At 38.8% G+C, this 17058-nt stretch overlaps 8 protein-coding genes across 8 annotated transcripts; 3 read left to right on the top strand and 5 right to left on the bottom strand. All coding sequences in view use genetic code 12, as the record gives it.

Annotated features, from left to right (window-relative positions):
• Positions 1-12: 12 nt before the first annotated feature.
• On the bottom strand, positions 13-2314 carry I9W82_003244 (uncharacterized protein; the record flags this gene model as incomplete). The annotated part of the gene is made up of 2 exons (XM_067692189.1): positions 13-405; positions 1028-2314. The coding sequence occupies 2 exons, from the start codon at positions 2312-2314 to the stop codon at positions 13-15; spliced, it is 1680 nt and encodes a 559-aa protein (XP_067548593.1).
• Positions 2315-3203: 889 nt separating this feature from the next.
• Positions 3204-4877, bottom strand: I9W82_003245 (uncharacterized protein; the record flags this gene model as incomplete). Its single annotated transcript, XM_067692190.1, has 1 exon — positions 3204-4877. One exon carries the CDS (start codon positions 4875-4877, stop codon positions 3204-3206), a length of 1674 nt encoding a protein of 557 aa, XP_067548594.1.
• A 794-nt stretch (positions 4878-5671) lies between these two features.
• I9W82_003246 (uncharacterized protein) lies at positions 5672-7336 on the bottom strand (the record flags this gene model as incomplete). Its single annotated transcript, XM_067692191.1, has 1 exon — positions 5672-7336. One exon carries the CDS (start codon positions 7334-7336, stop codon positions 5672-5674), a length of 1665 nt encoding a protein of 554 aa, XP_067548595.1.
• An 817-nt stretch (positions 7337-8153) lies between these two features.
• I9W82_003247 (uncharacterized protein) lies at positions 8154-10157 on the bottom strand (the record flags this gene model as incomplete). The annotated part of the gene is made up of 1 exon (XM_067692192.1): positions 8154-10157. The coding sequence occupies one exon, from the start codon at positions 10155-10157 to the stop codon at positions 8154-8156; it is 2004 nt and encodes a 667-aa protein (XP_067548596.1).
• Positions 10158-10808: 651 nt separating this feature from the next.
• Positions 10809-11474, top strand: MED9 (Med9p; the record flags this gene model as incomplete). The annotated part of the gene is made up of 1 exon (XM_067692193.1): positions 10809-11474. One exon carries the CDS (start codon positions 10809-10811, stop codon positions 11472-11474), a length of 666 nt encoding a protein of 221 aa, XP_067548597.1.
• A 195-nt stretch (positions 11475-11669) lies between these two features.
• Positions 11670-12533, top strand: I9W82_003249 (putative rhomboid protease; the record flags this gene model as incomplete). Its single annotated transcript, XM_067692194.1, has 1 exon — positions 11670-12533. One exon carries the CDS (start codon positions 11670-11672, stop codon positions 12531-12533), a length of 864 nt encoding a protein of 287 aa, XP_067548598.1.
• A 375-nt stretch (positions 12534-12908) lies between these two features.
• Positions 12909-15311, top strand: I9W82_003250 (uncharacterized protein; the record flags this gene model as incomplete). Its single annotated transcript, XM_067692196.1, has 1 exon — positions 12909-15311. The coding sequence occupies one exon, from the start codon at positions 12909-12911 to the stop codon at positions 15309-15311; it is 2403 nt and encodes an 800-aa protein (XP_067548599.1).
• A 267-nt stretch (positions 15312-15578) lies between these two features.
• On the bottom strand, positions 15579-16754 carry TOM40 (Tom40p; the record flags this gene model as incomplete). The annotated part of the gene is made up of 1 exon (XM_067692197.1): positions 15579-16754. The coding sequence occupies one exon, from the start codon at positions 16752-16754 to the stop codon at positions 15579-15581; it is 1176 nt and encodes a 391-aa protein (XP_067548600.1).
• Between the last annotated feature and the right edge of the window lie 304 nt (positions 16755-17058).

Here is a 17058-nt window from a genome sequence, read left to right on the forward strand (position 1 = left end):
ATAGCTATATTATTATTGTAAACTTGAAACAATCTTTTTCAATGGTGAACACCATGAACTTACACCATCATGATTCATCATATACTCGACAACTTCTGATTTAAGGTTGGCAGAATTTGGTGCGCTTCCTAATATCTCTTTGAATATGGTGTCAATAAATGGTAGATGCTGTTCACTAACTGTCTGAATTTGATTTTGAAGTTTGCTTTTATAGTGGCCAAGCTCTCTCTCTGGTAATGATAATTTTAGATCAAACACCCTGGCAAGTTGTTCTAACAACTCTTCACGTTTCTGTCGTACCTCGTCACCGGATAATGAAACTTGTGAGTTATTCTTGGACAAAGATAATGGTGTCGGACAGTCATTCCACCCTTCTATAGCATCACCTCTTTGATATCTCGTCATCTATGGCGGGGGGGTTAGTTGTTGGGAATCAAAAAAACAATTTTATCCGCGTTTCATCAGGTCACTTTTGCGCTACCTGAAACACAAACATCTCCTCTTTATTGTCTAGAAGCTTCCAAAGTTGGCAAGATATGTGCTGTTTTGTAACATCTACAAGTGCTAAAGGAAGCTTAAGAATGATTATAATATTAAGAAATACCGCATACCTATATAGCCACAATGCACAACTCAATGTGCAAATCTAAAATCCAACCTTTTATTCCCATCGTCGGTAGTGTTTCTTCTGTAATCTGCCTTTTGACCCTTCTGTCATTGCGTTCCATTTCTTTTCTTTGCATTTGTTTCTCCAGACATAATAAAACTGGGTCAAAACTAACATTGGAATCACAGATAACGTAATGCACCATAATTGTAATAATCCTCTCTTGTACAATGGTCTATCATCTTCACGAAAAACATTCTGAGCAATAATAGAGTCCATTTAAACAAACATGTTATAAATAGCAGAACAAATTGATCTAGTTCTGACCGAGTTGGAGTTTCTCGAAACCCAGGAGACAAGTATAGCATGGATATACGGATGACCAAGGTAAATAGTGTTTAAGATGTAGCTCGGCCATACTTGAATACCAGCACCTGGCCAGAACCTAATCACTCCGAGCAAAATTGCACCATATAAAGGCGCAATCAATGATACGTAAGATCTATCATTAAGCTTTTCTGACAACCACGTTATTGCAAGAAGTGTTGATATATACAACACTGAGACGGGGATTGTCAAAAGATTAGTATCAAAGGTGCTGAATCCAAGGGTCCTGGTCATCAAAGTAAAGTACGAACCAAATGTAAGTTGACCAATATAAGCCATTAAACCAATTGCATACAATGGCCACATGTCGTAATCAATTAAACATTCCCACAACATTCTCAATGAAAGAGCTTGTCTGTTGTGCATGGTTCCTTTGGCAGGGTCATCACGTAATATCCTGTTGACAACGATCTTCTCTTCCCGTTCAGTAAACCAGCCTTTTGGATGCATCCAGTTCCTAGTCTGCACTGCTGATGGTACCATCATGTAAAACGAAGCTACACCAATTACCAAAGTAAACAACCCTTCCCAGAGGAAGAGATGTGCCCATCCAGGCCAACCAAACACTCCTCTCAAACGCAAGATACCAAATGCGGCTAAAGCGATACACACTTGTGTGAGTGTCAATGTAGACCAGAACCACGACAATCTGATAGGTAACTCCTTGCTGGTGAAAAAGTAAGACAACCACAATACCAAATCCGGAATGAACCCTCCCTCAATAGCGCCAATTAAACAACGAGTTATGTAAAACCCAGCCTTATTCTTCAATGCCACTTGACACATCGCAACAACACTCCATGCACAAATCTGAATTGGCACAAAAATGTCAGGTCCGAGTCTTTTGGAAATCATTTGCGATGGTATTTCAGCGAGCATGAATGATAAATAGAAAATAGTATTTCCCATGTTATAATCATCTGTTGTCAAACCCAAATCACCCAACATATTGTCAGTAACAGCCTGATGCAAATTGACTCGATCTATTTGCAATGCAACAAACATAAGACAAGCGGCAAGAGCAACTCTGAAATTCAATTTCCAAACCACTTTCTTTTCCTCCTTTTCGGTCCATTCAAAGGTGGGATCAAAGTGGGAACGGCATTCGTACTTTGTTTGTTCATACAAGTCTCTATAGTATTCTGCAGCATCAGGATCAAGGAATGGGTTACTTGACTTGGCCTGCTTCTCCTGATCAGAAGGAACAAATACCTCGGTGATACTAACTTGAGCTATTTTCTCTGGGTACTCATCATCGTTTGATAATCTTGGAGATGGTGTTTTGTCCTCGGACAGTGTATTCAATTTCTCTGCAAACATTGGTTGGTACCAACAGAATCACCTTGGAATACCAAGATGAAATAACGTGTATTTATATCATTTTGATCGCTTGATTTTTCAATGGTGTGGTATGAGCTTTCGCTTGCCAAAAGGATACATTTGATACAAAGTTTTGGACTCAAATTTTTTTTTTTTCTTGTCAAGAGAGTCATTGACTTACCGAATTGGGACCCAAATATAATATTCCATTTTCAATTTGAAATAGGGATCAGCATGTTCTACATTCATAATAATAATCACTTTAATGTTGCAGAAGAACAAGTAATTTGGAAGAGTTCAAGCTCATCCGAAGAACAACTAGCTTGAGATTACCAGATTGCTAGAGATATATATACAGCTTCAGATATGTGGTCTTTCCTCCACAAAAGCTTTAATCTAGTGAATACGGTTTACGAAACTTTAACCCCACAGTTCTTGACTGAAATAAGCTTTTTATGGATTATTATTATACGCGATAATCCTTGCAGGTCATTCTAAGCATTCTGTAGTGACCTTTGTTCATGTAAAATATGGTAGAAGAAATGTGAAAGAAAGTGCTCCTTTTATATACAAAGTCAATTGTAAATGGGCCTAGCTGGGCGGATTTGGAGTCAACGTGTGCTCATTTTGTAAAAAGGTCATTCACCCATAAGAAATCTTATGTTTATTTTGTTGCGAAAAAATTATAATTGTTGCAAAATGTAACAAGACACACTTAATACGAGCAAAAATAAAAATATGTAGAGACTAACCCCACAAATGTCACCTTACTAACAACAGAGCCTACAGAATGTTATCCTCACGAGAATCAAAGTTGCAACTCTCATGGAAGAGACTACAAGGTCTCCCTAAAATAGGCACTGAATTCAACTTATACTGCTACTTAAAATCAATGACCAAATCTAAAATCCAACCTCTTGTTTGCTTCATGTTTGGTTGTTTCTCTATATTCTTGTTTTTCATCTTCACTCATTGCATTCCAGATCTTTTCCTTGCTCTTGTTTCTCCAAATGTAATAGGCTTTAGTCAACAACAAAATAGGAATAAGAATCAACGTAATTACAAACAATTGCATGTTACCTCTCTTGTACTTTGGTCTATCGTCTTCACGGTAAATGTTGTTACCGATGATGCCTCCTAATTGAACAAACATATTGTATAAAGCAGAACAAATTGACCTGTTGCGGACTGAATTTGAGTTTCTTGACACCCAAGCGACACATATAGCGTGGATGTAAGGCTGTCCCAAATACAAAGTATTTAAAGTCCATGTCGCCCAAATGTCTTTTCCGGAGCCAGACCAGAACCTAATAACCCCAATAAGAGGAGTCGCATAAAGCGGAGCAATCAAACACACCAATGACCTCTCACCCACTCTTTCAGAAAACCACGATATCAACAAAAGAAAGATGATATGAATAACAGTAGCGGGGATGGTTAACAAGTTTGTGTCAAATACCGAGAATCCCAATTGTCGATTTGTCAATGTAAAGTATGTTCCAAGAGTGCCCAGACCAATATAAGCAACAACACCGACAATATATAATGGCCACATATCATAGTCAATAAGACAGTGAAACAAGTTTCTTGGGCCAATGGCTTGACGATTATTCATGGATCCTTTGGTGGGGTCATCTCTGAGAATACGATTGACAACAATTTTTTCTTCCCTGTCGGTAAACCAGCCCTTCGGATTAAACCACGTTTTGGTTTGAACAGCACTAGGGACCATCAAGAACCAGGATGCAATACCAATGGCTAAAGTGAATCCACCTTCAATCAAAAACAAGAACTGCCATCCATGCCATCCCCAAGTGTGCAACCTCAAAATCCCAAACGCCAATAATGATGTAGCAATCCCAACCAAAGATAATGTTGTCCAAAACCAGGATAACCTAATAGGCAACTCTTTGCTTGTGAAAAAGTAACTCAACCACAACACCAAATCAGCAATGAATCCACCCTCTAATGCGCCAATCAAGCAGCGAGTGACATAGAAACCAGCTTTACCTTTCAATGCTGCTTGCGACATTGCAACAACACTCCATGCACAAATTTGCATGGGGATAAATATATCCGGTCCCAATGCTTTCGAAATCAATTGGGATGGAACTTCTGCAGCTAAAAAGCTACAAGTAAAGATTGTGTTTCCAACATTGAAATCATTAGTGTTTAATCCCAAATCATCCAAAAAGTTGTCTGAAACAGCTTGACTTAAGTTACCACGATCAACTTGTAAACTGACAAACAAAAGACATGCAGTAAAGGCAACTCTCCAGTTTAACTTTGTAACCACCTTCTTCTCTTCCTCTGCAGTCCATTCAAAGGTAGGATCAAATGCCGAGTAACTCTCATATCTCGATTTGGTATATAAATCACGATAATATTCTTCCACTTGAGGGTCTAAAAAGGGATTCTTCTTCAATTGATCAGTTTCATCTGAAAGATTAGACGAGACTTGAGTTACTGTTTGTTTGTCGAATGTCTTTAACGGATCATCATTGACAGATGCATATGAGATATTTGATGAGATCGATTCATTAGTGAAGCGGCGAAGACCCATGGTGGATGAATATCGAAAGTGGGCCGATAGTCTATTGATGGTTTGATGAAAAGCTAATTTGCAAAAAGAATAGTGGATCGACCACTCTTTATATAGTTTTCTTGAGGAACCTATATTCGTCCTCCACAGTTGTGATTAATAATTCAGATGCATATCTAAAAGGGCACGGTAATGGCCGAGTGTGCACACATTATGCTTACTAGATGTAATTAAAAATAATCTTATTGTTTTACGGGAAAGTGTGGGTTTACTTTCTGTGATATATAAAGTTTAATTACCACCGTTTTAGGCGCAATTGTGTGGCTGCGAAATGGAACAATAAGTGGTGGAATCATATGATAAGCTACATGATTGGGCCAATTAAATTCATACAGATATAGTTCATACTGTACATTGGGGAGCATGCTGATACTCTCACTAAGGCTTTCTGACCGATAGATTCCCTGCTTTGATAGTGAATTTCATTTGTGGTTGCAAAAGAGAAATCCACAGTTATCAGAGGTTTCTTATCTTTTACATATGATTACCATTTTCGCCACAATTTTTTTTGGGAAAAATCACATAATAGTATAATAGAAGCCTGGGAATGGTTAAGAGCTTATAATTACACCGGGAACTCCCTGAATCTCAAAAGAAGGCGATCCTTGTAGCTGTCCTGTGAAGTAGTTGATAGTTGTAGTGATAAGCCTTTAACTACATCTTGATTTACTAGTAAGAAGCATTGACCAGTTACCGTTAAATAAAGAGCTTGTACAGAGCTTTACTTTTTGCAATAAATACTCTATATTTACTCACTAATGATCAAATCTAAAATCCAACCTCTTGTTTGCTTCATGTGTGGTTGTTTCTCTATATACTTGTTTTTCATCTTCAGTCATTGCATTCCAAATCTTTTCCTTGCTCTTGTTTCTCCAAATGTAATAAGCCTTAGTTAACAACAAGATAGGAATAAGGATCAACGTAATTACAAACAATTGCATGTTACCTCTCCTGTACATTGGCTTATCGTCATCACGATAGATATTGTTAGCAATGATACTACCCAATTGCACAAACATATTGTACAAAGCAGAACAAATCGACCTATTACGGACGGAGTTTGAGTTTCTGGATACCCAAGCAACACAAATGGCGTGAATGTAAGGTTGTCCCAAGTATAATGTGTTGACCACCCACGTTGCCCAAATGTCCTTACCAGCACCTGACCACCATCTAATTACTCCGATTATTGGCGTAGAATAAAGTGGCGCAAGACAACAAACTAAAGATCTCTCACCTACTCTTTCAGAAAACCACGAGATCAACAATAGGAAAATGATGTGGATGACTGTAGATGGGATGGTTAGCAAGTTGGTATTAAATACTGAAAACCCCAATTGCCTATTCATCAATGTGAAATATGATGTGAATGTACTTTGTCCAATGTAAGCCACGACACCAACAATATATAAAGGCCACATATCGTAATCAATTAAACACTTGGCCATATTTTTGGGTCCAATAGCTTGACGATTATTCATTGATCCCTTGGTTGGATCATCACGTAGCACCCTATTTACCACAATCTTTTCTTCCCTGTCGGTAAACCAACCCTTGGGATTAAACCACGTTTTAGTTTGAACAGCACTAGGGACCATCAAGAACCAAGAGGCAATACCAATGGCTAATGTGAATCCACCTTCAATGAGGAACAAGAACTGCCATCCATGCCATCCCCAAGTGTGCAACCTCAATATTCCAAACGCCATGAGGGATGTGGCAATTTGCACCAATGACAAAGTAGTCCAGAACCAGGATAACCTAATAGGCAACTCTTTGCTTGTGAAAAAGTAACTCAACCACAACACCAAATCAGCAATGAATCCACCTTCTAAGGCGCCAATCAAGCACCGAGTGATATAGAAACCAGCTTTACCTTTCAATGCCGCTTGCGACATTGCAACAATACTCCAAGCGCAAATTTGAAATGGAATGAAAATATCTGGCCCCAAAGCTTTCGAAATCATTTGTGATGGAACTTCAGCCGCAAGGAAACTAACAAGGAAAATTGTGTTACCAACATTATAGTCATTTGTAGATAACCCCAAGTCTTGTAAAAAATTGTCCGACACTGCTTGTTGCAAGTTACCTCTATCAACTTGTAAACTGACAAACAAAAGACAAGCAGTGAATGCCACCCTCCAATTCAATTTCCAAATCACTTTCTTCTCTTCCTCTGCAGTCCACTCAAAAGTTGGATCAAAAGCAGAATAACTCTCATATTTTGAGCCAGTGTACAAATCACGGTAATATTTTTCCACCTGTGGGTCCAAGAAGGGGTTTTTGACCAATTGATCCGACTCTAAAGAACTATTTGAACCAACACGAGTAACCGTCTCCTTGTCATATTGTTTAACAAACCCAGTGTTATCAGTGGAACTCAATGAGTTGTTTGATGAGATGGAAGCGTGGCGTGTCATAGTTGTTGGAACTAAGGTATATTTGCCAAGGGAAGTTTGCTTAAGCTTGCCAAGAGCTAACGCTATGAAAGGTATTGGCATTTTACCAGGATATAAATACTCCCTCCTGTAACGAAGTCAGTTCCCGAAATTTTTCAGATCCACAATGCTCCCATTGTTTGAAGATCTTACGTGCTCAAAAGTAGATAGTAATACATGTGCTTTAATTACCTAAGCCTAGAAGCTCCTAATTTAGCAATTTAATTTTTTCTCATTGTTGCGCAAAACTGTGGTTGCAATTGCATCATAATTTTATATATGCTCAACGGTGTGGCTGCGAATGATTTAATTACAACTTTCGGTATATCCCATTTCAGAGATTGAAACTTTGGAACGCCGAAACCTGTGTCCTCCAATTTAAAACCCGAGAGCCACCAGAAGGCTTGTCAACTCGTTTGAGCGAGTTGTAGCTTGGCGGCCTACCTACAGAGATACACATTTCGGTCGGTTGCGAAACAAGAAAAATTGTGTCAAATGTGACAAAATTTGCCATAGTCACGTGCATAGTCTCCTTTTTGCACTGCCAACTTAGCCCCCAATTTCTTCAATAAATACACTTTTGTGTATTGCAGAACCGTAATTATCAATTGCTGTGGTGTTCTTCATTAAAAGGTTGTCGCCACATTTCATCGAGATAAGGCGGGTGTGTGTGAGGGTAGATTACGTATACCAGAGATTAATCACAGTGCACCCTACGCTGCGGGAGAAAGATTGATTACGAGTATTACACCCCTGAGTTAACGAAAAAAAGAAAAGTCTCAATTTTATTCTCTAACCTTTACATCTTAGATCTGATAAGCTCTCCAACCATGCCAATCAACCCAGCAGTTGTGGTCCAAGTCTTGAAAAACGTAGATGGTCCATCTATTTTAACGTCACCTTTCTCTCCAAACCAAACTCTACCTCCATAAGAGGCCAAACCTTTAGTCATCAATCTATCCTTGGCAGGAGTGAATGGCGGATACCTTGAATCCAACATCCAATCATTGTTCAATGGCTGTTCAATAACTGTTCTCTCGTGAGTGAATGTTCTGTATGAGAATTTTCCATGGTAGGAACCGTATCCTGATTGTCCAATACCTCCAAATGGTGCATTGTGTAAAGCAATGTGCATCAAAACGTCATTGACAATCAAGCCACCGGAACGGATGGATTGTTTTATGGTGGCCAATTGTGGATTCTTTTCAGCTGAAGTGTATCCACCGGTGAAAATATAAGCGGCTAATGGAGTATCATGTTGTCTAATAATCTCCTTACAAGCATCATTGATATTGGTGTAGCTGAGAATTGGTAAAATAGGACCAAAAATTTCTTGTTGCATTGAAGCGTCTGTCCAAGCAGCATTATCAATGACAGTTGGAGCAACGTATTTACTGTCTGCATCGTAATCGCCACCAGTAATGATATCACCCTTGGTTTCTTTTATAATCTTTACCATTCTGTCAAATGCTCGGGTGTGGATCATATGGGTGAAGTTTTTGTCATATTTATCGACGCCAGGATAAAGCTCCTTTTCAATAACCTTCTTAATCTCTGCAACAAACTTGGCACGCTTTGACTCAGCAATCAAGACATAATCAACACCAATACAAGTTTGACCAGCGTTGGCAAAACGACCCCAGGTAATTCTACGTGCAGCAGTAGCTAAATCCTTATCGCTGATATCATCCAAGATAATCGCTGGCGACTTACCTCCCAATTCAAGAACAACAGGAGTCAAGTTTTCAGCTGCCTTTTTAGCAATGATTTTACCAACCATTCCATTACCAGTGTAAATAATCTTGTCAAATTTTTGTTCCAAAAGCTTGGTTGTTTCTGGGATTGCACCATTTACAACAAACAAGATATCTGGATCCAAAGCCTTGGTCAACAATTCAGTAAACAATTTGGAAAATCTAGGTGTCAATTCAGATGGTTTGAAAACAACAGTATTTCCACCAGCAATAGCTCCCACAATTGGTGAAATTGAAACAAATAATGGATAATTAAAAGCTGAAATGACCAACACAACACCCAAGGGGATTTTTTGGATATAAACTGGGTTTGTCATTAAATTAACTGGTAAATCAGTAACTGCTTCTGGTTTGGCCCATTTATGAAGTTGAGTCATTGTGAATAACAACTCATTTAAACCAGTGGAAATTTCATAGTTTTTAGTCTCTGATGGACTTCTGGCGAAATCGAGTTCCAAAGCATCACAAATCTCCTTTTGGTGATCTTTAATTGCGAAATAAAGGTTTCTCAATTGATTTAAACGGAATTGAAGGGAGTGGGTTTTACCAGTAAAGAATCCATCAGTGACTTTTTGAACACCAGCTGGGATTTCCGACAATTCAGTATATTTGTATTCAAAACCATCGCTTGCGGTGGTGGTGGATTTAACTTCAGGTGGAGTAGGAGCCACTTTGGTAGCTTGAGTTGATGAGGTTTGTGTAGACTTTCCTGATGCTTGGTCAGCTAAGGTGGATGTTTGACTAGATCTCTTGATCGAGATTCTATGTTCCAATGGAGAAGAGTCACCACGAGATCTAGGAGAAGAAGCTGATGATTCAGGAGAGCTCAATCCGACACTATCCAAATGTGGTGCTGGGATGGAGGAAGCTTTTGGTGTTTGGTTTACTTTAGCATTTCCTCCATTGGGTTGGCTGGGAGGTTGAGCTGCGGCGTGTTTTTGAGTCGTGGACTGCTTTTGAGTTTGCTGTTGGCTGGTAGGTTTTGCATTTGCATTTGCATTGCCATTTGCATTTGCATTGGATGAGCCTGGTTTTGTTGATTTACTCATAATTCGTGGGGTAATTTTTCTTGTAAATTTCTTCAACTTGAAACGTGTGAAAATAAAGTGCGATTTTGTTTATTTATAAATGAATCAATCAATGATAAAATGGCGGACTTCCAGAGTAATATAGGAGAGCTAGTGGGTGTGATTGAGTAAAACAAGTGTTATTAAGAAGTTGTAGTTACTTTTGGTGGGGAAAAAAAAGAGGCAAAAATTCCATAGGAAAAAGCACATGAAAGTACTGCATATAGATAAGCAACCTGTGATTTTTTTAAACTCCTTAGTAAAGCTGCAAAGAGTAATTAATTGAAAATACCGAGGCAATAATAGATTAACTGCAGTGAATAAAAAAACAGGTGACTTTCATTTCTTCCGTTGATCAAAACGATAATGTAGAAGGTAGTCTCCATTTGATATGAGTGGTGAGGGAGAGAGGACGAGGAGAGGACGAGGAGCTGTAGTTAGATAGAGAGAGGGACTAGAAACGGATAAAGGATAATTTTGTAACGACTTTTAACTCCGTCGAGAAAACAGTTGGAAAATTTATGTTTTGGTCAATATTGCACGACTTTTATCTCTGTATCTTTTTCTTTTTCGCCCAGCCGAGTTGTATATAACCAACTGGAGAGATAACGAAACCAAATATCACCACCACTCATGGATACTCCGATCGGACTAGAAGGGACAATAGGATCAGACTACTCAATCGAAAATCAAGACGATTTAGCACGCTTTAGTCAATTGGAATCAGTAGGTGGTTATTCTGAGCAAGAGTCAACCACTGTTCAATTACCTGATCCTAAACTGCTGCTGGTACTGCCGGAGATAAACTATGAAACTAATAAGGATTTACTCGAGCTGCAACAGAATGCAAGTCGATCAGAAAAGGACGTTTATGAATCGACTCCTGCCGTAGCAGAAACTGATAGCATGGATATCCTGCGAGATGAGATTGGTGCTCCACTCTCCGAGTCATTAGAGCCTGCTTATCAAGCTACTCCCACAACTAAAATGACCAATGACGTCACCAATCAATCAGATGATCCACTTTCAAAGATCAAACAAGTACAACTACTTCCAGAACTATACGATATTTTGTTCAACTTCACCAGTGGTTCAATACATCCAAGAGATTTTGACAAACATATAGGTAATCTACGATCGAAACTCAATAATTTGAAGCTGTATATTCTGGAAATTGAAGGTATTGATGTTACACCGGAAATGATGATGAATGATATTAACCGATTGAAAGAGAATAACGCCAAGAAGCAAAACTTGATAAATACGTTTAGAGATAAAGTACGTAATGAATTTATGTGAGACTGGAGGAGATTGTGGTGAACGTCTTATTCTCTCATACTTTGATTGTTAGCATTTCCCCACTGCCATATCGCTTTAAACTCTCCTTTGATTCTTGTCTCGCGTGCAGGTTTTCGGATAAACAGGCGAAACCGAAAAAAAAAAAATAAAAATTGTCGTGGAGATATATCTAACAACAAACAAATAAACAACCCAATGGACCTGACATCTTACGTATTCCCCACGTCTTTGGGAAACCTCAAGAAAACTCCTGCATTAACTGCAGGATTACCCATTTTCACCTTTATACTATGTTTCTTAAAGAATACATTGGGGTTTGAAATGTCCAGCTTGATCCTTTATCCTAAATCACCATTGGAGTTCAATTTGAACGCTATATCACTATACTCATTGGTTCATGTTGGGTATTTACATTGGTTTGTCAATATATGTACCATTTACACGCCATTGGCTTTGTTTGAGAAACGACATGGTACTGTGTATACAGGAATCACCTTGAATCTTCTTACAGTCATTGCAGCATTGCAATATTGTATTGTTGGTCTTTTCTTGTATCCCGAGACTGGTGTCGTTGGCCTTTCGGGAGTGGCATTTTCATTTATTGCATATATGGCATACAAGGAACATCAATATAAACCTGTATTGGAGACTTTTGAAATAGGATCACGTGAAATCAAGATATATACTTTAGCTGCCCCCTTTATAGCGGCTGTTGTATGTTTAATTGTGTTCCCAGCAAGCTCATTACCAGGGCATTTAGCTGGTATTTCTACAGGATTCCTCTTAGCTAAAGGGTACATCAACAAATTATTCCCCCCATCGAGTATAATTTTAAAAATTGAATCATTTGTGGCTCCAGGTATTGCATTGATTGGACAAATTGTATACTACCATAGAGAAGAGGATGCTGTTAATGTTCGAGGTGTACAATATGAGCCATTGTTTGCTGAAGGAGATGTCGAATCTTCATCTGCTGCTACATCTTCCATTGCTCAACCTGAGCCAACACGCAGCTCGTCGTATGTAAGAGAAACACACGTCTTAGGAGGAGCAGTATAATCATATATACATAGTGTAATATAGTTTAGTTTAAAATAGTGGTCTCTTTTAAGCGGACATTTTATCGGTACTTGAGGAGTTTTATAATAACCGATATATAAAGAGAGAGAATTAATAATAATAAGCATAACCATTTTCAAAAAAAACAAAGAGAACAAAAAAAAAAAAAATCAAAACAAGACCCTCCTTATATGCATCGTATGATTAATTTACCAATTCAATAAACTTATCACCTTATCAAGTATAACCATTGCATAAGGCTACTACGACTACTTTATACACGCGTCATAATATCACATTCCAACTGCAGACTACACAGAAACAAAAAAAGAAAAAAATCATAAGCACTCATTTCGGTATACCCCACCAATCATCATGCTATCTAATTTTTCAGCTCGAGAAAACAAAGATGGTCAAAACATCACACGAGGCAACATAGAGAACACCAACACTACTTCCAACAACAACCAACAGCCTGCTCTACTGGACCCAAAACCCAATTCTGCTGCTGCAAAGAAGAAAACGAGGAAAAAGAACCGACTTAAAAATAAATCTCAATCGGCTCCCAAGCACGACACCCCGCAATCTAAGCAATTACAACCTACATCAAGCGCACATAACTCATCATCCCATTTGGCTACCGAAAACGGTGAAAACCAAGTGCGGAGTAAAGTGGATAAGTTTGAAGGCGGATCTATGCATGTACTGACGAAAAGAGACATATCAAACAAATCTACCTCGGTTAAAAGCACTAAAGCAGAATCGTCACAACAGAAACAACCACAACAACATACGACTCAAAAATCTACACCAGTATTACCTTCTCCACTACTGTTTCAAACTTCTGCCCCACCACAACCCTCTTACAAGTCACCAAGAAAAGAAATGTTGATTCGCCAGAAACGTAAAAATAGTGTAAAGAAGGAAAACAAAATTGACCTTCGGGAAAACTTGAAACCAACGGAGGAACCTAGCCCTTCTACATCCCCTGCTAGTCAGTCGGGGGATCTCCAGACGGTGACGTTGATGATGGAAGATAAGGTAACATTGTTCAAATACAAGAGTCTGAATATTATTGAATTACCCCACAAAGATGACACAACCGGTTCATTGTTGGCACATGGAGAACTTGAGATTTTCCAACTACTCAATGGTGGTATCACCTGTTTATCATGTGGTGGTAAGCTGTTTATCTATCCTTTGCTTCCTAAGATTAAGATATTTAGAATTGGGTATAACCAGTTTCTTATACCAATGTTGAATCCTGAAAGATATTGGAGAATAACCATTGATAGTGATGAAAGTAATGTTTTGTCTATACTTGAGGGGACATTGGAGAGAAATGTAAACTATATTCATGTCAGTGATAAACCTTCTAATGAGCAACACGATCAGGGACTGCTGCTGCATCTGCAAATTACACTTGATCCACGTGCAAGATCCACCTCTGCCAATAGTTTGGATGCCAAGCCAGAGGAGTTAATGGCAACAAGTCCTAAGCCTGAAGAGTTTCCGGCAATTATTGATACGGAAATTCCGGAATCACCACCTTCAGCTCCAATCTCACCTACTCATTCGCCAGTACAACATTTTGAAATATCACCAAAAGATTCAAGTAATTATACGACATCTTTAGCCAAGAAAACATCACAACAATCAATGTCGACGAATGTTGCATGTCTTGATTGGAAGCCAAATAATACACAACAGAACACGCAACTTAAAGTAAGACGCTCGCTTCACATCAATCCATACCGTTCAAGCATTCAAAGTGAAAGGGATATTACCAGACAGAGCAGCAGTCCATATCTTCAAACCAACATTGAACATTTACAACCACCTATCAAAACTGTTGATGAACAATCAGAAGCTTCGATGGATTTACTTTTGGATGAATTTGACCAAAATATTGCCAAGTCGGTGAGAAACCCATCGGTGCGCTCTCGGCCTTTATCACGCCACCAATCAGTCACATCTCACCACAATCCTGTCCCCACGTACTCAAGAGGTAAATACTTTCACGGCAATATCGATCGTGATGATGAAGATGATGATGTAATCGATGAAGAAGTCTACGAAGATGCGCGTGATCACAGAGTACCTCCAAATACTCCACAGGGTGCCGGTGCTGCAGCAGCAGCAGCTAGTATACACGATCGTGGACTTCATTCTGCTAGAAGCAGAAAATCCTCACGAAGTGACTTGTACACGAATGAAAGTGGCTGGATGGAGCCAAATCTCGACCAAAGTGCGTTTCAAAAATCCACCATGCATAGTGCAAACTCTCCCAATGTATCATCAAGATTACCTAGGTCGCGTTCAAGCTATAGCATAAGCAGCTCAACATCAAATGCAAATAATTTGGGAAACATTTACCGATCAGTGATTGGCACCAAACAGCGTCGAGATTCATACTATAGTCAGTACCAAGCTCAGCCAAGTCCATACATTTCTCTGCTGCAACTGGTGAGAAATGGGTACTATGATGGAAACATTGACTCGAGATCAATGGCCAAGTCCGTGTCGCTAATGAATTCACAAGTTAATCGACAACTGGGAATAAGTAGAAGAAGATTAAGCACTAATTCTGGATTCAACACTACTCAGTCAATGAATGGGTCAGCCAAGTATAGTCACAATGGCGCTCGACATGTCAAGTTGAATTCGAGTGAGATTTATCAGTTGTTGAGTACAAAAGAGGAGCCGGTGATGGCTAATGAGGCTGCGAAACCATTATCTAGAAGTGCAAGTTTCACATCGAGAATATTTGGTTGGTGAGAGAAGGCAACAAAGCCTTAGTTTTACGATTGAATTTTTTAAAGTTGATTATTTATTTTATATGTACAAAAAAACAGAAAAGGATGGAAAATAGTTTAACCTCAAATGGACATCAAAAAGAAGGATTTGTCTTTTTTTCTTTAAATATTTATGAATCTTTTCTTGGATGATCTTTTTTCTTCCCTCTATATTATATGGATGAAAACCCAGGAAACATAGAATCATGTAACGATGTCCAAATTACTCTGCTCACTCTTTTCCCCTCCTTTACAATGCTGGAGCTGGGGCGCCAGGAATTGGGTTTCCATTAGCATCAACCAATCCTTGTTGCATCAACAACAACTGTTCATTACCAGCAGCTTCAAATTGTAAACCCAAACCTAATCTTGAAGTACTCTTGAATTGGTCAATTTCACCACTAAACAATACACTAACAGTAGGTAAGATTCTCTTTTCCAAAAATGCCGATACTTTTCCCTTTGAGTCCAATTGACCTCTAAAAACAGCAGTTCTATATTCATATTTAGCACCAATGGTTGTAGTTCCTTCGACAACTGGTTCGAATCCAATACCCATCAATGGATCAGCAACTTGTTTAACTGAGGCGGCAATTTGAGTTTCCAAACCAGCTTCTACCTTGTCACTAACTTTTCTCCAGAATGAAGCAACCAAAGCTCCTTGGCCTTGGAATTGGGCAGAAGCAATCCATTTACCGGCATTGTTGTAACGAGCAACATATGAGACTGCGGTGTCTGGTGGAGCCAATGGTTGCTTAGAGTACATTGCTTCTAAACCAAGAGCAAATTTAGGAGTTATACTTTGCAACAATGAAGCAACGGCAACACCTGAAAATCCATCGTATAAAAAGCTTGGGTTTAAAGTCTTCAAATTGATGGAGAAATCATTAGCTTGGTAATCTTGTTCCAATTGAACCATTGATGGTTGTGATTGGGCCAATTGTAAAGTGATTTTAGAAATGTTGGCCTTATCCCATCCATAGTTGATTCTACCACTAAAGCTGAAATCATTATCGATATTACCTTGCAAAAAGTAATCATCAGCAGCAAATAACGCACTGAATGCATAAGGTGGCAACACTTGAGATCCTAAACTTAAAGTATGTGAAGTTTGGAAAGCTGGTGACATGGAAAATGCCTTGTTCAAATCAGCTCTTAATCCAGTGAAGAAATATTGATTCAAAAATACATCTCTGCTAACTTCCTTGTTCAAGTTTTCAATGGTTCCTGGGTTAGTTAATCCCAAGTTGGCACGGTGTTCGCTTATGGCGTTATGTACATCGTTTAAATATGAAAAGACTGGATTTGATGACCAGAATGAATTTTGTTTTGGTGGTGGTGGTGTAACTTGTGGCAAAGTAGGAATGGCCAATTTGGAAATGTCGTTAATTGGCACTGGAGTGTGCTGTTGTGGTTGAGCAGACATAATGTTTCAAATGATTTTGTATATTGATATATCTGGCTCTGAAGTAATCACTTTCAGTTGAAGCCTTTGATTTGAGAGATCTCTTTTTTGCTGAAAATTTTTAATTTGTGGGAAACTCATTTTGGGTTGGAGTACACGACCTTTTTTTTTTGGAGATGCGCTACCTATAGTAGAGGTTATTTGGGGAAACATCCTCTACGTCGTTTATGGTTTGGCTTGGAGAGTGTCTCTAAAGGGTGAATATATTGTAAGAGACTAGAACTTCTACTGTTGAAGAAAAAGAATGTTTTTGCTTTCACTTGTT

Source organism: Candida metapsilosis, assembly GCF_017655625.1.
Source record: "Candida metapsilosis strain BP57 chromosome Unknown scaffold3, whole genome shotgun sequence".
NCBI lineage: Eukaryota > Fungi > Ascomycota > Pichiomycetes > Serinales > Debaryomycetaceae > Lodderomyces > Lodderomyces metapsilosis.